A 17769-nucleotide genomic window follows, 5' to 3' on the forward strand; every position below is an offset into this window, starting at 1 on the left:
ACTTCCTTTAGATGTTCCAATGCCTTTTGCAGCCAATTAAATACTTTTAAAATGAACTCACTGTTATAATGTAATTCCAAATTAAAATTTCTAAGGAATTTTACTTTGTGTAGTCTTACTATAAATATACAAATCTTGTACAGTGACAGTTCTTTATAAAATGGAGATTATGTATATTGTTCCAGGAAACTTATTGTTCCCCAAAAGGAACCATCTCCTCTTTTAGATAAGAAAATACAGGAGTTAGAGATGAAGTTTGCAGAATTTGAAGAACCTGATGAAGATCATGAGGAGTGTGTTGAAGAGGAGGCTGAAACTGCTGAACAGCCGTCTGTGCCTCAATTACAGACTCCTGTTACCAATGAATTGGAAATAGCTCCATACACACCTCCACAGGTACAGTCATAGGATCTTATTGGGGACTTTTATGGGTAAAGAATCATTAAAAATGTTAGAAGAGTTCTTGGAGTCATGCTTTTACAAAAGCTAAAACACCATTTTGAAGAACAAAACTAAAAATAATTCTAGGTTTACGGAACATGAAATCATTATGGTAGATTAGAGGAATTCTTTTGTACCCTTTTATTTCAAATCTTGATTGTAACATTTCACCTGAGTAGTTACATATAAATACTTCAAAACTTCCATTATTCAAGCAATACTGATGGGGAAATGTATCATAATCATGGTCACCTTTGTTGGCGTGGCTGCAAAATGCCAAACCTGGTAATGAAAGCTCAAAATAAAATCAACCTCCTATGGCCAACTTGATAATGTGATTCTTGAACCAAGCAGTTCCACGGTATTTGAGGCCATTGTTAATAACTCAACAGCAAACCTGACTCACCCATGGAATCCTGAAGTGCTGTACCTGTCACTGGAGGCTGGGAGTCTTTCCATTTGGTTTCTGATGATCCTTAAAGCCAGTGCCACAAAGGGGAGTGTGATCCTAGCTTGACAGTCAGAGGCTGTACATGGTGGTGCGGTTCTGTGCCCATTTGAGCTTCAATGGGGGAGGATAAAGAGCAGGCATTCATATGTTCTGCTGTGGAAAAAGCAGGACTGATGATACCAAGGAGGACGAGGGGAGGGGGAGAAATTCATATTTTCACTTAAAACAGTTATTAAACAAGCAACAATTTGGGAATTACAGTTGCACAGTTTCATTTAGTGGAGTAGTGAATCCTTTATTTACACAATGCAACTGTTGTATAATGTGGCATTATTTGGTCCAGATCCTTTGGGTGCAGACCACTCATGTAGCTTCACAGTCTAATCGCAATAACAATCACAGCCTTCTTGATTCGTGTCAGGATATGAGTAACAAAATTATGAGATCAATGGCATATAGTGAAGATAGTCATATGCCCCAGACCACCATTACCAATCTAAACCATGTCCTGCTGGGAGGTGCCGAGTGAAGGCTGCAGCATCTCCCTGCAAAGAACCAAGAAAATCAGACCAGTCACAGTTGGGCAATACTTTTGTCAGTTCCAGATGTTATGATCCTGTTAGAGATGTTAACATTTGAAGAGAAATCCGAATACCCGGTAATTAACTCTGCCACATGATTGCACATTTTTAAACAAAAACAAACTTTACTGTATATAAAAAGAAATTGAATGAAGCAACCGCACTAACTTAGCCCATAGAGTTTATAAAAACTTATACTTTAAACTCAGTTCTACTTTTTACTCCCCCTCACCCCCACCCCCTGCCATGATTTCCCTTGTTATACAAAATCTTGAAGGTTCATTCACTTTTCCTGGGTCCAACCCAAAGGTATGCCACAGCCCTCTGGAATTTCACTTTGATTTGTCCTCAGTTTTTTAGTCTGGCAGTTTGACTTTCAAAGCTCTTTCTCTCTGCAAGGTTTCTACTGCCAGTCTCTCCCACTAGTTTTACCAGGCAGATCTGACAATTTTGATTCCCCATGAATTTGGACTTCTCATTCCAATGGGCCCCCACTCACAATTCCTGTTTAGTGACTCCAGAACAGGAACACCCCTGATTCCTAATGGCCTCTATGCTCCTGTGTGGCTGCAGGCAGATATGCAACGGCCTGCTTACTGCCTTCCAGGCTGACCCTGCTGGCAGCTTTCTTTCCCTCCAAGTGAGCTGCAAACTACACCAGACCAAAACTGCAACTGCCTTCTGTGAGAAACATCCAGATAAATTAAACAAAGGAACCTTCTAACCCTGACAGCCCATCTCCATGATGACATGGCATACCTGGGATATTCCAAACAGAAATGTAAATAAACTATTTTATCTTCAAACCAAACCCTTTGATTCTGTGACCCATATGAATAATTTATATCTCTAATGAAGTTTATGACCCTCTTAACAGAATTTCTAGCTTTTAGCTTCTTTCATCTAGGAACTATGTAAGTAATTTAAATTTTTTTATTGAAGTAAGGGTGGATCTCCTGGCTCTATTAAAATGCTCAAAGATGGATCATCCTTTTTACACTTCTACCTCTGACCTTACTTGTTTGATTCGCATTCACTTTAAGATTGTTTACTAGGTTCTTAATCAAGTTTTCCATTTATCTTACATATAACAGTTTAATTTCCAACCTAAAAGCTACATTCCTAAAATTAAAATTTGTACCGGTAAAAGACATGAGTTATGAGATCAGATATTGGTAACACAGAGTACATTGCCAATAACCTGGAAATAGACTGATTATATGCTTTGTTTGACTGCAAGATGTCAAGACAAGTGAACCCAGAAAAATTACAAGAAAGATGTAAAACTGTGCAAAAAGAATATTCCCAAGGAGAAAAGTATATCAAATGTTTGGGGCAGTAAGGCAAAAACCACTTTATGTAACCAGATATAACTCCTAAGTCTTTTTTTAAATAATTATTTTATTCAATCACTTGTGCCCTTGCATCACAGTTCAACAATCTGTCCATCAATTTAATTTAGATTTAATGTTGAAATTTGTGTAAGGCTTTTATTTTTGTAATGTACTTATCTAAGGTGTGTTATGTAAATAGAATGCATGCTGAGGACCCATGGAATATGATTTTGCCGAACTGATTGGAAATAAATCATATTCAGAGGATCTCCCTCATTTATCCTCTATACATCTATATTGCTTAGAAGTGCTAACGTCTAACTGTCCTATGTTGCTTACATATAGTCAACCCCTAAATCCATTAAGGGTACTAAACAGAAGGAGGGAAAGAGGAAGACCAACCCAAGTGGTTACATCTTGTTTAGCAGTGAAATGAGAGCTGTTATCAAAGCCAAGCATCCTGACTTCTCTTTTGGAGAGCTGAGTAGGCTTGTGGGTACAGAATGGAGAAACCTTGAGGCTGTCAAAAAAGCAGAGTATGAAGGTAGCTCATTATTTATTCTTTATAGCAAAGACATTTATAGCGTATGTTTATTTTTAAAAAAAGACAAGTGACATGACATCTTAATGGCCTTAAAACTGATACAAACAACTAGATACAGACACGGTACGTATCTTTACATTTCATCACTTCAGTTGTAATTTTAAGGTTGCTGCCAGCTACCTGAACAGTTAAATCTCCTTTCTATATACAGAAAGGTTTATATCTGTCCAAAGGTTAAAATTTGCTTGTCGGTAACATAAAAGTTTCAGTTGGTAATTTTGTTCCCTGGCCTAATTTGATTGTCATTGAAAATAAATAAGTGAATTTGAAATGCATCTACCCAGTGTTTTATAAATACCATTTTTCACAAAGTTGTAGAGTTTACAAGAAATACTGTGAAGTGCTATTTTTTTCTGTTAATCTGTTGCTATTGACAACCAAGCTAATTCCCATCAGTCTGAGCCTGGGAGTTTGTGTCTGTTTGGGAGGGGGTTGTCTCACCTTCCCTGGGAATTATTTGAAAGAAAGTTGTGGTTCAGCTATCCTGGCAATTGTATGGATCTATTTTTAAACTTTGACAAAATAACTACACTCCCTTCGGGTTTTGAATGTAGGTTAGTCTTTGTGAATATATTCATTGAAGCGAGTATCTGCTTTATCTCATCCGTGCAAATTTCTAATTCTGTGCTGTAATAAATAAAATGAGTGGTGTGCCCATGTGAATATACGTTCGTGTTTTTTCAGAGCGGGCAGCAAAGCAGGCTGAGCAGCAGGAGAGAGAGCGTGCAGCTCAGCAGCAGCAGTGTGCCTCCCCACGGGCTGGTACACCTGTAGGTGCCATCATGGGGGTAGTACCACCTCCTACACCAATGGGAATTCTCCATCAGCAGATGACCCCTGTCACAGGTAGCATATGAGAACTAGCTAAATGGCAAAGGACTAAAATTCTATTGAAAATTGCTTTCAACCAAATTGGGGTGGGGGGGTCATTTTGCTGTTTTTACGTTTGCAGGGTTTTCATCAGCGCCATGGTGGTTTACCAAAATTACATGTAGCAAGTCTCTCTCTAGGGTCACATATCAAAAATATTTGATGTTTAAAAGTTTTCTTAGATTTTCTGATCCAAATTGATCATTTTAAGTTGTGTTTTCATCTTATGCCCTGAAGAGTTCAACATTACTGCACCAAAATATTTTTCTTTACAAAATTTATCCTATTTATGCTAATCCATTACATGTCAAAGCATTCTGTGATTTTGCTCTTATTGCAAACATTTTTTTTTAAACAAATGATTGTGAAATATGCACAACTTAGAAGCCATCAATGATGTTCTGTGCTGGGGAAGCTATAAGGAAACATTCTAGAATGAAAAGTAAAAATAAGTTGGTGCAATAAATAGTTGTAAAGATGTGAGGATATTATTATATTTAAAAATCATTAGAAAACTTGATGTTTAATCCCTATATTTCATAAACAAATAGTTTTATTACAAGGTCAAGACCAATGTGATGATACTTACAAGCTGTTGCTAACCATTGCTAAAGGTTAACCACATGTACAGGAGTTTTTAATTCATTTGATTAAATTGTACATTGGTTGTAATCTGGCAATATTTTTCCCTTACTGTTATCTTCCACATACATAGGAATAGTCCAGTCATCCAACAGGAAAATGACAGAGATAATGACCCTTAAAGAAGATTTTAACACAGTCAGGTTAAGTCACATGATTCCATTTGCTCAGGTTATTTTGCAGTTCTTTTTCTGGCATCATCTGCTATAGTTATGTAGTTGTTGATAATTTCAATATTGCTATATTTTGTTACATTCCTAGAATTTCTCTTCATTGGTTGTTTGCCATTTTGGTAATTTTTAGATAAATAGCCTTCAGATTGCCATTTTAATTGTACCAGTTTTTATCCGTGCATCGATCTATGTTTTGCATTGACATACTTAATCTGTCTGTAAATCTGTCAATTTTTCCCTATGGTAGGTATATACAATTCCATTCCATGAGTGCTTTGCCCGAAGGCAGCTCCTTGGCTCATTGTATACTGATGCTTCATCCTGAACTGTTTTATTTGGCAGTTTTTTTGTCAGTGGTGGTTTGCCATTGCCTTCCACACTCAATGGCAGGATGAGAAGGCAGGTCCCAGATATTCCTCAGCCAGAATGGGAATCAAACCCGTGCTGTTGGCATTATTCTGAACTACACAATAGCCATCTAGCCAACTGGACTAACCAGCCCCCTCAAATACAATAGGGGAGGATTTTCCCCTTGTCGGGTGGGTGAGCCCGGGAGCAGCCAGGAAACAGTCCGCTGCCCGCTATCGGGCCCCGACTGCGATTTCACGCTGGCTGACCGGTTAACGACCAGCCAGTGTGAAACGCATGCTGGGAGCCTCAGTGCTGCCGGAGTAGGGGCGGGAGGAGCGCAAGTGCTGAAGTTAGCACTTGCTCAGGCGAGCATTGACAGAAAGTTTCCTGAAGGCACAGAGCTGCCTCAGGGAGCTGAAGAATTTTAAAATGAAAAATAAATATTTAACAAATGATGTGAACATGTCCCCACATGTGACTCAGTCACATGAAGAGAGAAGTGTTAAAAATTATGTTTAAAATATTTTACTTTTTTCTATTTACTGTTGGAAACCTCATCCCACCGTGGATGAGGTTTCATACAAAATGCAAAGGCCACTTGGTGTATTTGCCTGCCTGCTAACCATAAGGTTGGATGGGCAGCAGAAAAAAACCTTTCAATTACTTCCTTAAGGGCCTTAATAGGCCTCTTAATTGTTGGCGGGCGCGCTACCGACTCATACCCGCCCACTGACCGAAATATTGCACGAGTGCGCGATGACATCAGGATGCTCGCCCAATATCATCACTCATTGTTTTACTCCTGCTAAGGTCGGGCACGCACCCACCTGTGGGACGAAAAATTCTGCCCTATATTTGTCTTCATTACTTAACCATCAGGTGTGATTTTTGCACGGACCGTCTTAATGTCTGTACTGACATTCTTTTGTTAGTGCTTCTACTAAGCAATCAGACATAGGTTGAGAGCATGTTTTTTTATATAGAATTCTTTCTTCAGTAATCTCATGAAGTTTTGCCTCAGTGATAATATTGGAGATAGCAGGTGTGATCAAGCTCTTGAAGATGCCTAATAAGAACTTCTCTGTTCATCCAATACCAAAGTGGTCAAGATAGCCAAAGGCTTTGAAGAAGAGTCATACAGACTCAAAATGTTAGCTCTGTCTTTCTCTCTACAGATGCTGTCAGACCCGCTGAGTTTTTCTAACATGTTTTATTTTGGTCAAGGTTCATCAGAGTTCCCACTCAGCAAACTGCAAAGATGATACTGTATCAGTTTCTATTTAGAAACTGGGCTTCCTCTTAAATCATAGGATCCTTCTCATGTTTTTAGAGTCCAGATTTTCTTACAACTCCAGCGTCGCTTAAGGCCCATTCATCATAGAACAAACTGAACAATAAACTACTGTCTTTCAGCTTTTTCCAGAATTTGGTCTATAATCAGTCAAATATGGGTTATCTTTTTATTTCAGTTGCACTTAACAAATTTTATTTAATCTAATTTCTTCTGTTTTAGAAAATGCATAAAAACATTACCTTAGAAGGAGCCTAGCCCAATAACTCTGCACTAACCACAATGGCTTCATGATCTGATCATGGCTCAGCCACTGATCAGATTAATCTTTTATCACAATTGGACAGCCAAACTTGGCAACTTGTCCCTATTTAATCAAATCTCAAGTTAAGCTATTGAAAGGGACAGATGGGACTGAATCCTCATCTGGAACTGGGAAAACCGACTTGCACACTTCCATGTCTCTCAAACTACACACCCAACTCGTGTGACTTCACATGTCATTGTTGTCTTTTCCGCTGGCGGTTGGGTTTGCAGTGCATTTTGTGAGCCACAATTGAGTGCTTGAGGAGTGTGAATGTAGAGATGGGCTAGTGAGAAGGCCCACCTGGGCTCTCCAAAACTGCAGCCAAACTCCCAACATTGTTTCACTCTTCACCTCCCTCATCACGCTACCCACCCCCCCCCCCATGCCAATCCATGTCACCTCAGATTGCCCGTGTCACCCATGCCCTTTGTGTATCCTCCATAGTCACACACCCAGTATGCCCTATGTACATTCCTCAGGAGCCACACAAAAACAATGGGAATTATTTTAAAATTGTTGGAAAAACATTAAACACTGAATCCAAACACACTATAATGGACAAAAAACCCAAGAGAGAAAAATTGTAATCCTTTAAGTGCCTATTAATTGTCTATTAATAAACAAAGTATCACATCAAAGACACATTCTGTTATTATTGGATTGTAAAAGTTTCTAAGTCCACTTGCTGAGCTGAAGCTTTTGAAACCCAGCCAAGCATTCAGAATGGACCAGTTGTTATAAAAAAGCTTCCAGCTCCACTGACAAAAATATGTCCATTTCCACTTCAAAGCAGAGTACCTGTCAATCAATGGAGGGGGGCAAGTGCAGAGCATTTTTTTCTACCTTCAGAAGCAGTTCTTCTTTTAAAACAGCCACATTTGACAGTCCAATTTCATCAGCGCACAAAAAACATGACAGAAGAGAACATCTTTTTAAAATGTTTCACTGCACTGTAGTACTTTCTCCATTGGAAAAGTACTGTAATGCATGCAAACAATTACACAATGCTGGTTAATTTTACGGTCAACTTACCTTTTAAAGGACAGATCCCTATGATTATTCACTGCATTAAAAACACATGTACATTACACTGTAGCATGTAATAGTGACATTTGACGGTGTCAAACCATTTTACACTTACATTACAGAATGTTTCCAACTTCTCAGCCAGCTTTCCATTTTCTTAACAGACTCTTAAACCTGGTGTGCTTTTACTGGGCTTCCAAAACCCCACACCACCAGACAAAAATGATGGACGGGAGGAAATCCGATTTTTGTACCCCATTTAAAATGGGGAACCCCACCTCAGCAGTGGCGAATATGCGTTTTGCACATTAGGCATTCCCAACCCGCAGAAAGGCTAGAAAGAAAATGGCACGGGGTCGGGAATGAGGAGGAAAATTAGATTTCCTCCAAAAAAAAATGTGTGGCCTTTCAAGCACCAAAAACATGCTTCCACATCCAGATACAAATTCAGTCCATGTCCTTTGTCATATTCTTTAAAAGAACTCCATGGAAATATTTATGAAGAAAATTAGACAAACATTTATAGAGTCACATAATTAAGCAACCACTATATCACTTACAACATTTCTCATTCTTTAGAATGTTTACAAGAATTCAAATCATATTTTTATCAATATGCATAAGTCTTCCCATTGAAAATACAATTAAATCCATTCTGGGGATGGGAACATCACTAGCAAGGCCAGTATTTATTGCCCTCGCCTTGTCGCCCTAGAGAAGGTGTTACTGAGCCTTCTTTTTGAATCACTACAGCCCTTGCAGTGAAGGCCTTCCCACAGTATTGTTAGGTAAGGAAATCCAATATTTTGACCCAGTGACAAAGAAGGAACAGCAATACGTTGCTGGGGGAGCCATCACCAAGTATCGTCATATCTGCATTGTGAAAGAAACTTTGAAAAATCGATTATTTTATTAGGCTTTCAGTCTTAATTTGAAATTCAAACCTTTCAGTGCAGAAACTAATGTGCATAACTTTGGAACTATGATTTACTTTGACCTCAAGTTTTAACTTCAAAATAGCCGTGTTAATTTTTTTTTCGTGCATGTGTGAACATTATCCATTTTCTGTTTTGTTAGCTTGAAATGAAGATTGTGGGTCTTATGATCTTACTCCAGTTTTTTTGGTATAAAGTGTCAAGATGCTATCTGTCTTGGGCTTTATATGTCTGACAAATGTAGAGCTTCATGCTAAAAAGGCTTTTAATTATGCTTAGTGGATAAGAGAAAACATTTCCACAAACCAACGAAGGTTTATACATTAAAATTAAAACAAAATACTGCAGATGCTGGAAATCTGAAATTTAAAAAAGTACTGGAAAAACTCAGGTTTGGCAGCATCTGTGGAGAAAGAAATGTTTCAAGTCAAATGACTCGTCTTCAGAACTGTTTTTAAACTTTAATGCATTCTGGAGTAAAGATGAGTAATTAACGCAGTTACAAAAACTATCTGAAATGAATACTTCTGGATAAGAGCCAAGGCTAAATCCTAAGCTGCTAAGAGAGTTAGTTTGAATGGCAGAAGCAAGAGTGCTACTTGAAAACTTTTTTGAATCAAACTTTAATGTTTTGATTTACAAGCTAAACAGGATACACAACTAGGGAGGCAATCCTTATTACAGGTTATTGGACCAAACCAAAGACCCTTCTCAACTGACAGTTATGTGAATTATCCTATAGTATGTGGAAAATAACTGAGGAAGAAAAAACCCAAGTCACCTACCTTCTGTAGGCATTCTCCTCCTCCTTTGAATGATGTTATCCTCCACATACCAGGCTCTCTGCTGTCCTCTGATCTGAACATTTCTTTAAACAAAGTTGGATGACCTGATTTCATACTTGCATGCCTTACTGCTTTGCTTCATTGGGTGAAAAAGAACTGGACAGCAGAATTTATAGATTGCAGAAAGAGGATGAATCATGTGGCTTACCTTAATTTTACACTGAAAATGTGTTAAAGGGACAATGTCCCTGTGTTTTTCCCTCATTGGATGACAGGACTTTGGTATGTGATGGATAAATTTCAGAGAATGGAGAAGACCCTACCAAAGGTAGGTAATCCCACTTTTCAGTCAGAAAATTAGCTTTTCAAAGTAGACTACGTAGAGATGTGAGCAGACACATTTTTTTACCATGCAAATACTTGGTAAAATGTGTATATGTTCATTTATTACTCATGATGTCTCACCACCACATACTAATAATGTCCATTCCTTCGAATAGCTGTAGATCTTCTCATCCATTAGTTTGTAGTGCATGCTTCATTATGCATACCAAGGTTCCCTCTAAGTATTCAAGTGGATTAGAAAACAAATTTATATATTCATGACTTGAAAAACTAATCATAAATTGAATAGGAATAGCTTCCTTTATTGGTGCATGCCAATATTACTAATCCAAAATTATTCTTATAAGAGAGAGAGGTTTTCTTACAAAATTAGCACAAGTAATTTAGAGGGAACATTGATGCAGACTGTGTTGCATGTTATTGACATCTTTGATGCATGTTTGAAATTTGTTGTTATCCTTTAAGGCATGATAGGTGGCTACCCCCAGGGCATGCCGCCATTACAAGGCCCAGTTGATGGCATGGCCAGCTTGGGCAGCATGCAGCCACTTCACCCTGGGGTGCCTCCACCACCCCACCTTCCCCCAGGCATTCAACCATTGGGTAAGAACATCATTGCTAAATCATTATCTTGTTTATAATGTCTCATCCTGCTTTAAAAATCCATTGATACTAACTGTGTACAGTTCAGCAAGAGATGATTACAGAATAGTTATAATAATGCCTTTCACTGTAATTTTTATTCCCGAAATTGGAAAAAACAAGTATTAACTATCTTGGGGCTTTTCTTTACTGAATAATTTGTGCTAATTTCTTAGTATATTTTTCATTTTCAAAGTACTGATGCATTTTTTGACCAAATTGCCATGTTCTGAACTGTTCTGCTGAAATAAATATAATTATTTGTAAACTTCCTAATGGTTTCATTAGTATAAGAAAGCAACTGTCTTCTGTCAAAGTGTTACTAGAGGTAATCTCCAGGTAAAACAACTTTCTAAAACTGTTCCACAAACATTGTCAAATGATGATGTAAATATTAATCTATTTCTTGCTAAACATATTTTCCCAAGTAACTGTAAATACAGAATAACTGCTCTGTTTGGGCAGTTAAACATATTTATTTTATAATTGTTGTGATGGCTAGAATTATAGTGGCGGTAGTCCCAAAATGATGGCCCTTTTTGGAAAAGGAATCAGTCTTAATTACTCTGCTGGTGTTTATTAAGACCAATGTGAAAGAGGCAAGCTCTCCGATGCACTTTTACAAGTCCAAGCAAGCTATATGTGTTTCTTCTGTTTCCACTTCTTGAGGAAATCAACACTAACAAATTCATTTATATAGCAGTTTTTTTTTTAACATAAGATGTCCCAAGACACTTTAGGATTATGGATTTTGCTTTTATCTTAGGATAATGGATGCTAGATCAGGAAGTAAGAGATTAGTAATAGTGACAGAAAGATAGTTAAAGTAATAGCTCAAAAAATTGATGACACTCATTTGCACTCTAGATACATTGAGGTTTGCAGCCCTCTGACTTTAAGGAGCAAAGAAAGATACACAAAGGATGGGAGATGGTGATTAATTTTCTGGGTACAGGACATCAGAGGCAGAGGCCGAAGGAGTTATTTAAATAGGTTTGGCTGTAGTAGAGGTGTACTGATACTGGAACTACCTGACAACAATCACATTTTGCTGCTTACTAGCTTGCTTACTTGTGCAGTCAGTTCTTAGATTTTTCCGGCTGTCAGACTTGATGTTCTGCAGAGTTAGGTTATGTTTGAATGTGTCTTTATCTTTTGTGCTACCCACACTGCTCCCCGTTGGCCTTTATTGTGTAACGTGAAGGATTAATTAATGACCTCTGAGTAAAGGCACCCTAGGTAGCAATGACCACAATATGATTGAATTTTACATCCAGTTTGAAAGAGAGAAGAGTGGGTCTAGGACTAGTACCTTAAACTTAAATAAAGGCGGCTATGTGGCGATGACTGAACTAGCTGAAGTGAACTGGGAAACTAGGCTAGAGGATAGATCAATAGAGAAGCAGTGGCAGACATTTAAGAGAATATTTCAGAGTATTCAGCAGAAGTATGTTTCTACTATCACAGGATCACAGTGCAGAAGAGGCCCTTTGGCCCATCGAGTCTGCACCGACACGTGAGAAGTACCTGACCTACCTACCTAATCCCATTTACCAGCTCTTGGCCCATAGCCTTGAATGTTACAATGTGCCAAGTGCTTATCCAGGTACTTTTTAAAGGATGTGAAGCAACCCGCCTCCACCACCTTCCTAAGCAGTGCATTCCAGACCGTCACCACCCTCTGGGTAAAAACATTTTTCCTCACATCCCCCTAAACCTCCTGCCCTCACCTTGAATTTATGCCCCCTTGTGACTGACCCTTCAACTAAGGAGAACAGCTGCTCCCTATCCACCCTGTCCATGCCCCTCATAATCTCGTACACCTCGATCAGGTCGCCCTCAGTCTTCTCTGCTCCAACGAAAACAACCCAAGTCTATCCAACCTCTCTTCATAACTTAAATGTTTCATCCCAGGCAACATCCTGGTGAATCTCCTCTGCACCCCCTCCAGAGCAATCACATCTTTCCTATAAAGTGGCGACCAGAACTGCACACAGTACTCCAGCTGTGGCCTCACTAAGGTTCTATACAACTCCAACATGACCTCCCTACTTTTGTAATATATGCCTCGATTGATAAAGGCAAGTGTCCCATATGCCTTTTTCACTACCCCACTATCATGCCCCTCTGCCTTTAAAGATCTATGGACACAAATGCCAAAGACCCTCAAAACGTCAACTCTTTTCTTCTCCGCCGATGCTGCCAGACCTGCTGAGTTTTTCCAGGTAATTCTGTTTTTGCCAAGGACCCTTTGTTCCTCAGAACTTCCTAGTGTTATGCTGTTCACTGAATACTTCCTTGTCAAATTACTCCTTCCAAAGTGTATCACCTCACACTTTTCAGGGTTAAATTCCATCTGCCACGCAGATGCCCATTTGACCATCCCGCCCATATCTTCCTGTAGCCCAAGACACTCAACCTCACTGTTAACCACCCGGCCAATCTTTGTGTCATCCGCAAACTTACTAATCCTACCCCCCACTTAGTCATTTGTGTCATTTATATAAATGACAAATAATAGGGGACTGAGCACAGATCCCTGTGGTTGGACACTGGCTTACAGTCACTAAAGCATCCTTCTGTCATCACCCTCTGCCTCCTACAACTAAACCAATTTTGACTCCACCGCATCAAATTACCCTGTATCCCATGTGCCTTTGCCTTCTTTATAAGTCTCCCATGTGGGACCTTGTCAAAGACTTTGCTGAAATCCATGTAAACTACATCAACTGCATCTACACACCTGGTCAGCTCCTCAAAAAATTTGATCAAATTTGGTAGGCGTGACCTCCCTCCGACAAAGCCATGCTGACAATTCCTGATCAAACCTTCCCTCTCCAAGTGGAGATAGATACTCTCCTTCAGAGCTTTCTCCAATAGTTTCCCTACCACTGACGTGAGACTCACTGGCCTGTAGTTCCCTGGCTTATCTCTATAACCCTTCTTAAATAGTGGAACCACATTAGCTGTTCTCCAGTCCTCTGGTACCTCCCCCTTGGCCAGAGAGGAATTAAAAATTTGGGTCAGAGCCCCTGCGATCTCCTCCCTTGCCTCCCTCAGCAATCTGGGACATAAATCATCTGGACCTGGAGATTTGTCCACTTTTAAGCCTGATCAACACCTCCAATACCTTGTCACTCCCTGTATCAATTTGCTTAAGAACCTCACAGTCTCTCTCTCCGAGTTCGATACCTTCATCCTCAATCTCTTGGGTGAAGACGGATGTGAAGTATTCATTCAACACTCTAGCGACGTCCTCTGGCTCCGCCCTTAGGTTGCCCCCTTGGTCCTTATGGGCCCTACTCTTTCCCTGGTTATCCTCTTCCCATTGATTTACTTATAGAATATCTTGCAATTTTCCCTACTTTTACCAGCTAGAGCTTTCTCATATCCCCTCTTTGATCTCCTAATTGCTTTCATAAACTCCACCCTGCACTGTCTGTACTCCACTAATTCCTCTGCTGATTTGCTTCCCTTGTACCTGCTAAAAGCCTCTCTTTTCCTTCTCATTGTAACCTGAATATCTCTGGTCATACTATAAAGAAAATTTCTAAGGGGAGGCCCTATCATCCATGGTTAACCAGAGATGTTAAGGAAAGCATCAAACTTAAGGAAAAAGCATACAACTCTGCAAAGATGAGTGGCAGGACAGATGATTGGACAGAATATAAAAAACAGCAGAGAATGACTAAAAGGTTAATCAGGAGAAAGAAATTGGAGGATGAGTGGAAGCTAGCTAGAAATGTAAAAGAGGATAGCAAGAGTTTCTACAAGTACTTAAAAAGGAAAAGAGTAAGTAAAGAGTGTTGGTCCTCTAGAGAGTGATGGTGGGGAGTTAATAGTAGATAATAAGGAAATGGTGGAAGAAATGAACAAATATTTTGCTTCTGTGTTCGCTATAGAGGATACAAAAAACATCCCAGTAACAGCTGCAAATCAGGTGAATGGGAGAAAGGAATTTGGTGACATTGAAATCACTAGGGAAACAGTACTGAGCAAACTGATGGAGCCGCAAGCTGGCAAGTCTCCAGGTCCCGATGGACTACATCCTAGGGTCTTAAAAGAGGTGGCTAATGAGGTAGTTGATGTGCTGGTGTTAATTTTCCAAAATTCACTAGATTCTGGAAAGGTTCCATCAGATTTGAAAGTACCAAATATAACCCCTTTATTAAGAAGGGAGGCAGAAAACAGGAAACTATAGACCAGTTAACTTAACGTCTGTCGTGGGGAAATTATTAGAATCGATGATTAAGGAGCTGGGCTCTTAGAAGAGATCAAGGCAATTGGGAAGTGTCAGCATGGTTTTGGTGAAAGGAAAATCATGTTTAACCAATTTATTGGAGTTTGTTGAAGGAGTAACATGTGCAGCAGATAAAGGGGAGGCTGTAGACATACTGTACTTAGATTTCCAGAAGGCATTTGAAGGTGCCACATCAAAGATTATTACAGAAAATAAAAGCACATGGTGTAGTGGGTAACATATTAGCATGGATAGAAGATTGGCTGGCTGGCAGAAAGCAGAGACTGCACAAATGGGTCTTTGACAGGAGGTGACGAGTGGTGTCCCTCAGGGGTCTCTACTGGGGCCTCAACTTTTTGCAATTTACATCAATGACTTAAATGAGGACAGTGAAGACATGGTAGCTAAATTTGCAGATGACACAAAGATAGATAGGAAAGTATGTTGTGAAGAGGACATGAGGTTGCAGATGCATATAGATAGGTTGAGTGAATGGACAAAGATCTGGCAAATGGAGTTTAATGTGGGAAAATGTGAAGTTGTTCACTTTGGCAGGAAAAACAAAAAAAAGAGTACTACTTAAATGGAGAACGGCTGCATAATTCTGAGGTGCAGAGGTGTTCTAGTACATGAGTCCCAAAAAGTTAGTATGTAGGTACAGCAAGTAACTAAGAAGGCTAATCCTTTATTACAAGAGGGATTGAACATAAAAGTAAGGATGTTATGCTTCAGTTATACAGGGCATTGGTGAGACCGCACCTTGAATACTGTGTGCAATTTTGGTCTCCTTATTTAAGGAAGGATGTAAGTGAATTGGAGGCGGTTCAAAGGAGGCTTGCTAGATTGATACCTGGAATGAGTGGGTTGTCTTATGAGGAAAGGTTGGACTGACTGGGTTTGTTTCCACTGGAGCTTAGAAGAGTGAGAGGTGATTTGATTGAAGTGTACAAGATCCTTAAAAGCCTGGACAAGGTGGATGTCGAAAGGATGTTTCCTCTTGTGGGTGAGTCCAGAATTAGGAGGCACTGTTTTAAAATTAGGGGTTGCTCTTTTAGGACAGAGATGAGAAATTTTTTCTCGCAGAGGGTTGTGCAACTTTGGAATTCTCTGCCTCAGAAGGTGGTGGATATGGAGTCGTTGAATATTTTTAAGGTAGAGGTAAATAGATTCTTGTTTGGCAAGGGAATCAAAGGTTATTGGGGTTAGATGGGAATGTGGAAATCGAAACACAGGAAGATCAGTCATGATCTTATTGAATGGCAGAGCAGGCTCAAGGGGCCGAATGGTCTACTCCTGTTTCTATTTCTTATGTTCTTATGCCCTGTTCCAGCTATTGGTACGGTACCTTTTCAGTATCCTAGAATTTTCCATTAAAGCTTGCATGTCCTAATCAGCATAGCTTGGACTCAGTCAATATTCTTGGCATGCTCAGGGATGTCACAGCTGATTATTTTGCTCTACCATTTAATGTGCACAATCACCTTCAGGCTTTGGAGTTAGAAGTTATCAAACTGCTGAATAAGACAGCAGTAGCATGTCCAGGGCACTCTTCCATATAGAAGTCAATTACAGTTGCTCCAAATATTTTCTGTATTGTTTAGTCAACTGGCTCCATTATCATTCCAGGCGCACTTTTGTCAGTTTTCTAGTATAAGAAAGAGCACTTGACTTTCTATCAATGCATCATTTGACTTACAACGACAGCAGGTGATGTCTTTATAGATGCTGTCATTGGAAAGCAGTTAACGGTGGGTAATTTCAGCAGAAAAGCATTAAAAGTGGCACTAAAAATGCAACTTTACTTAAAAATTTTGAGGTGAAATATTGGGTGGAACTCAAAGTTTTGCATTAACTAATTGTTACACTCTGCCTGAATTCTGGTATTTTATTTTGGAAATTGATTAAGTTTCTAATCATTTTACACACATATCTAAAGCACATAAAGTAGTTTCACATAAGACTCTATATGCTCAGGCCAAATGTTAAATCTGATATAACCAGTGCTTTTGTACTCTTCCACATTGGAAAATGTATGTAAATCTGTATTTTCTCACTGGTTTTTAAACAGGGTTACTCAGTATTTGAGGGAGAGCAGGTAACCTGCTCCAAGGTTTTCACAAATGTTGCTTTAGGCTAACTGCCAGGGACTTGGGAATTACTCCCTTCAACTTTTTGCCTTTGTCTTTGTGGAGAATTACTGGGCCACTCAGCATCTCCCAGCAAGGGTAGGATTGAAAACTTAATAGTTGAAGGGGTGTGGAACACAAAATTTTACATTACTCAACAAGCCCACCACTGATTAATTGTTTTCCTAGTTAAAATTCAACTAAATGGAGAGGCTATCTCCCATGATGGGAGAATCTAGAATTAGAGGTCACAGTCTGGTGATCAAGAGGTTGATAATTTAGGACTGAGGCAGGGAGAAAGTTCTTCACTCAGAGTTGTGAATCTTTTGGAATTCTTTACCTCAGAATACTGTGCTTGCTAAATTATTGAGTATATTCAAGACTGAGATTGATAGATTTTTGGACATCAAGGGATGTGGGGATACAGTGGGAAAGTGGTGTTAAAGTAGAAGGTCAACTGTGATTTTGTTATAGGAGCAGGCTCAAATGGCTATATGGCCTCTTCTGCTCCCATTTCCTTTTTTAGAAAGGAGTTATTGTCAAGTACAGATTAATTTTGCTATCTGTTTTCAACAGGTTAACCTAGATCAAAAAACAGTTTTTAAAAAGTTTTTCAGCACAGTTG

General features: G+C 39.3%; 1 protein-coding gene across 5 annotated transcripts in view; it reads left to right on the forward strand.

Moving 5' to 3' along the window:
• Positions 1–17769, forward strand: part of pbrm1 (polybromo 1) — a 97802-nt gene that overhangs the window by 77014 nt on the left and 3019 nt on the right. For 4 of the 5 annotated variants that reach the window (XM_041191195.1, XM_041191196.1, XM_041191199.1 and 1 more), the window contains 4 exons: positions 186–396; positions 3153–3351; positions 4096–4257; positions 10602–10739. In XM_041191195.1, the coding sequence (XP_041047129.1) occupies positions 186–396; positions 3153–3351; positions 4096–4257; positions 10602–10739 (710 nt within the window). The remainder of the gene's footprint in view (positions 1–185; positions 397–3152; positions 3352–4095; positions 4258–10601; positions 10740–17769) is intronic. The other variant, XM_041191198.1, reaches the window with a different exon arrangement.

The sequence above is a fragment of the Carcharodon carcharias genome, chromosome 7 (assembly GCF_017639515.1).
Source record: "Carcharodon carcharias isolate sCarCar2 chromosome 7, sCarCar2.pri, whole genome shotgun sequence".
Taxonomy (NCBI): domain Eukaryota; kingdom Metazoa; phylum Chordata; class Chondrichthyes; order Lamniformes; family Lamnidae; genus Carcharodon; species Carcharodon carcharias.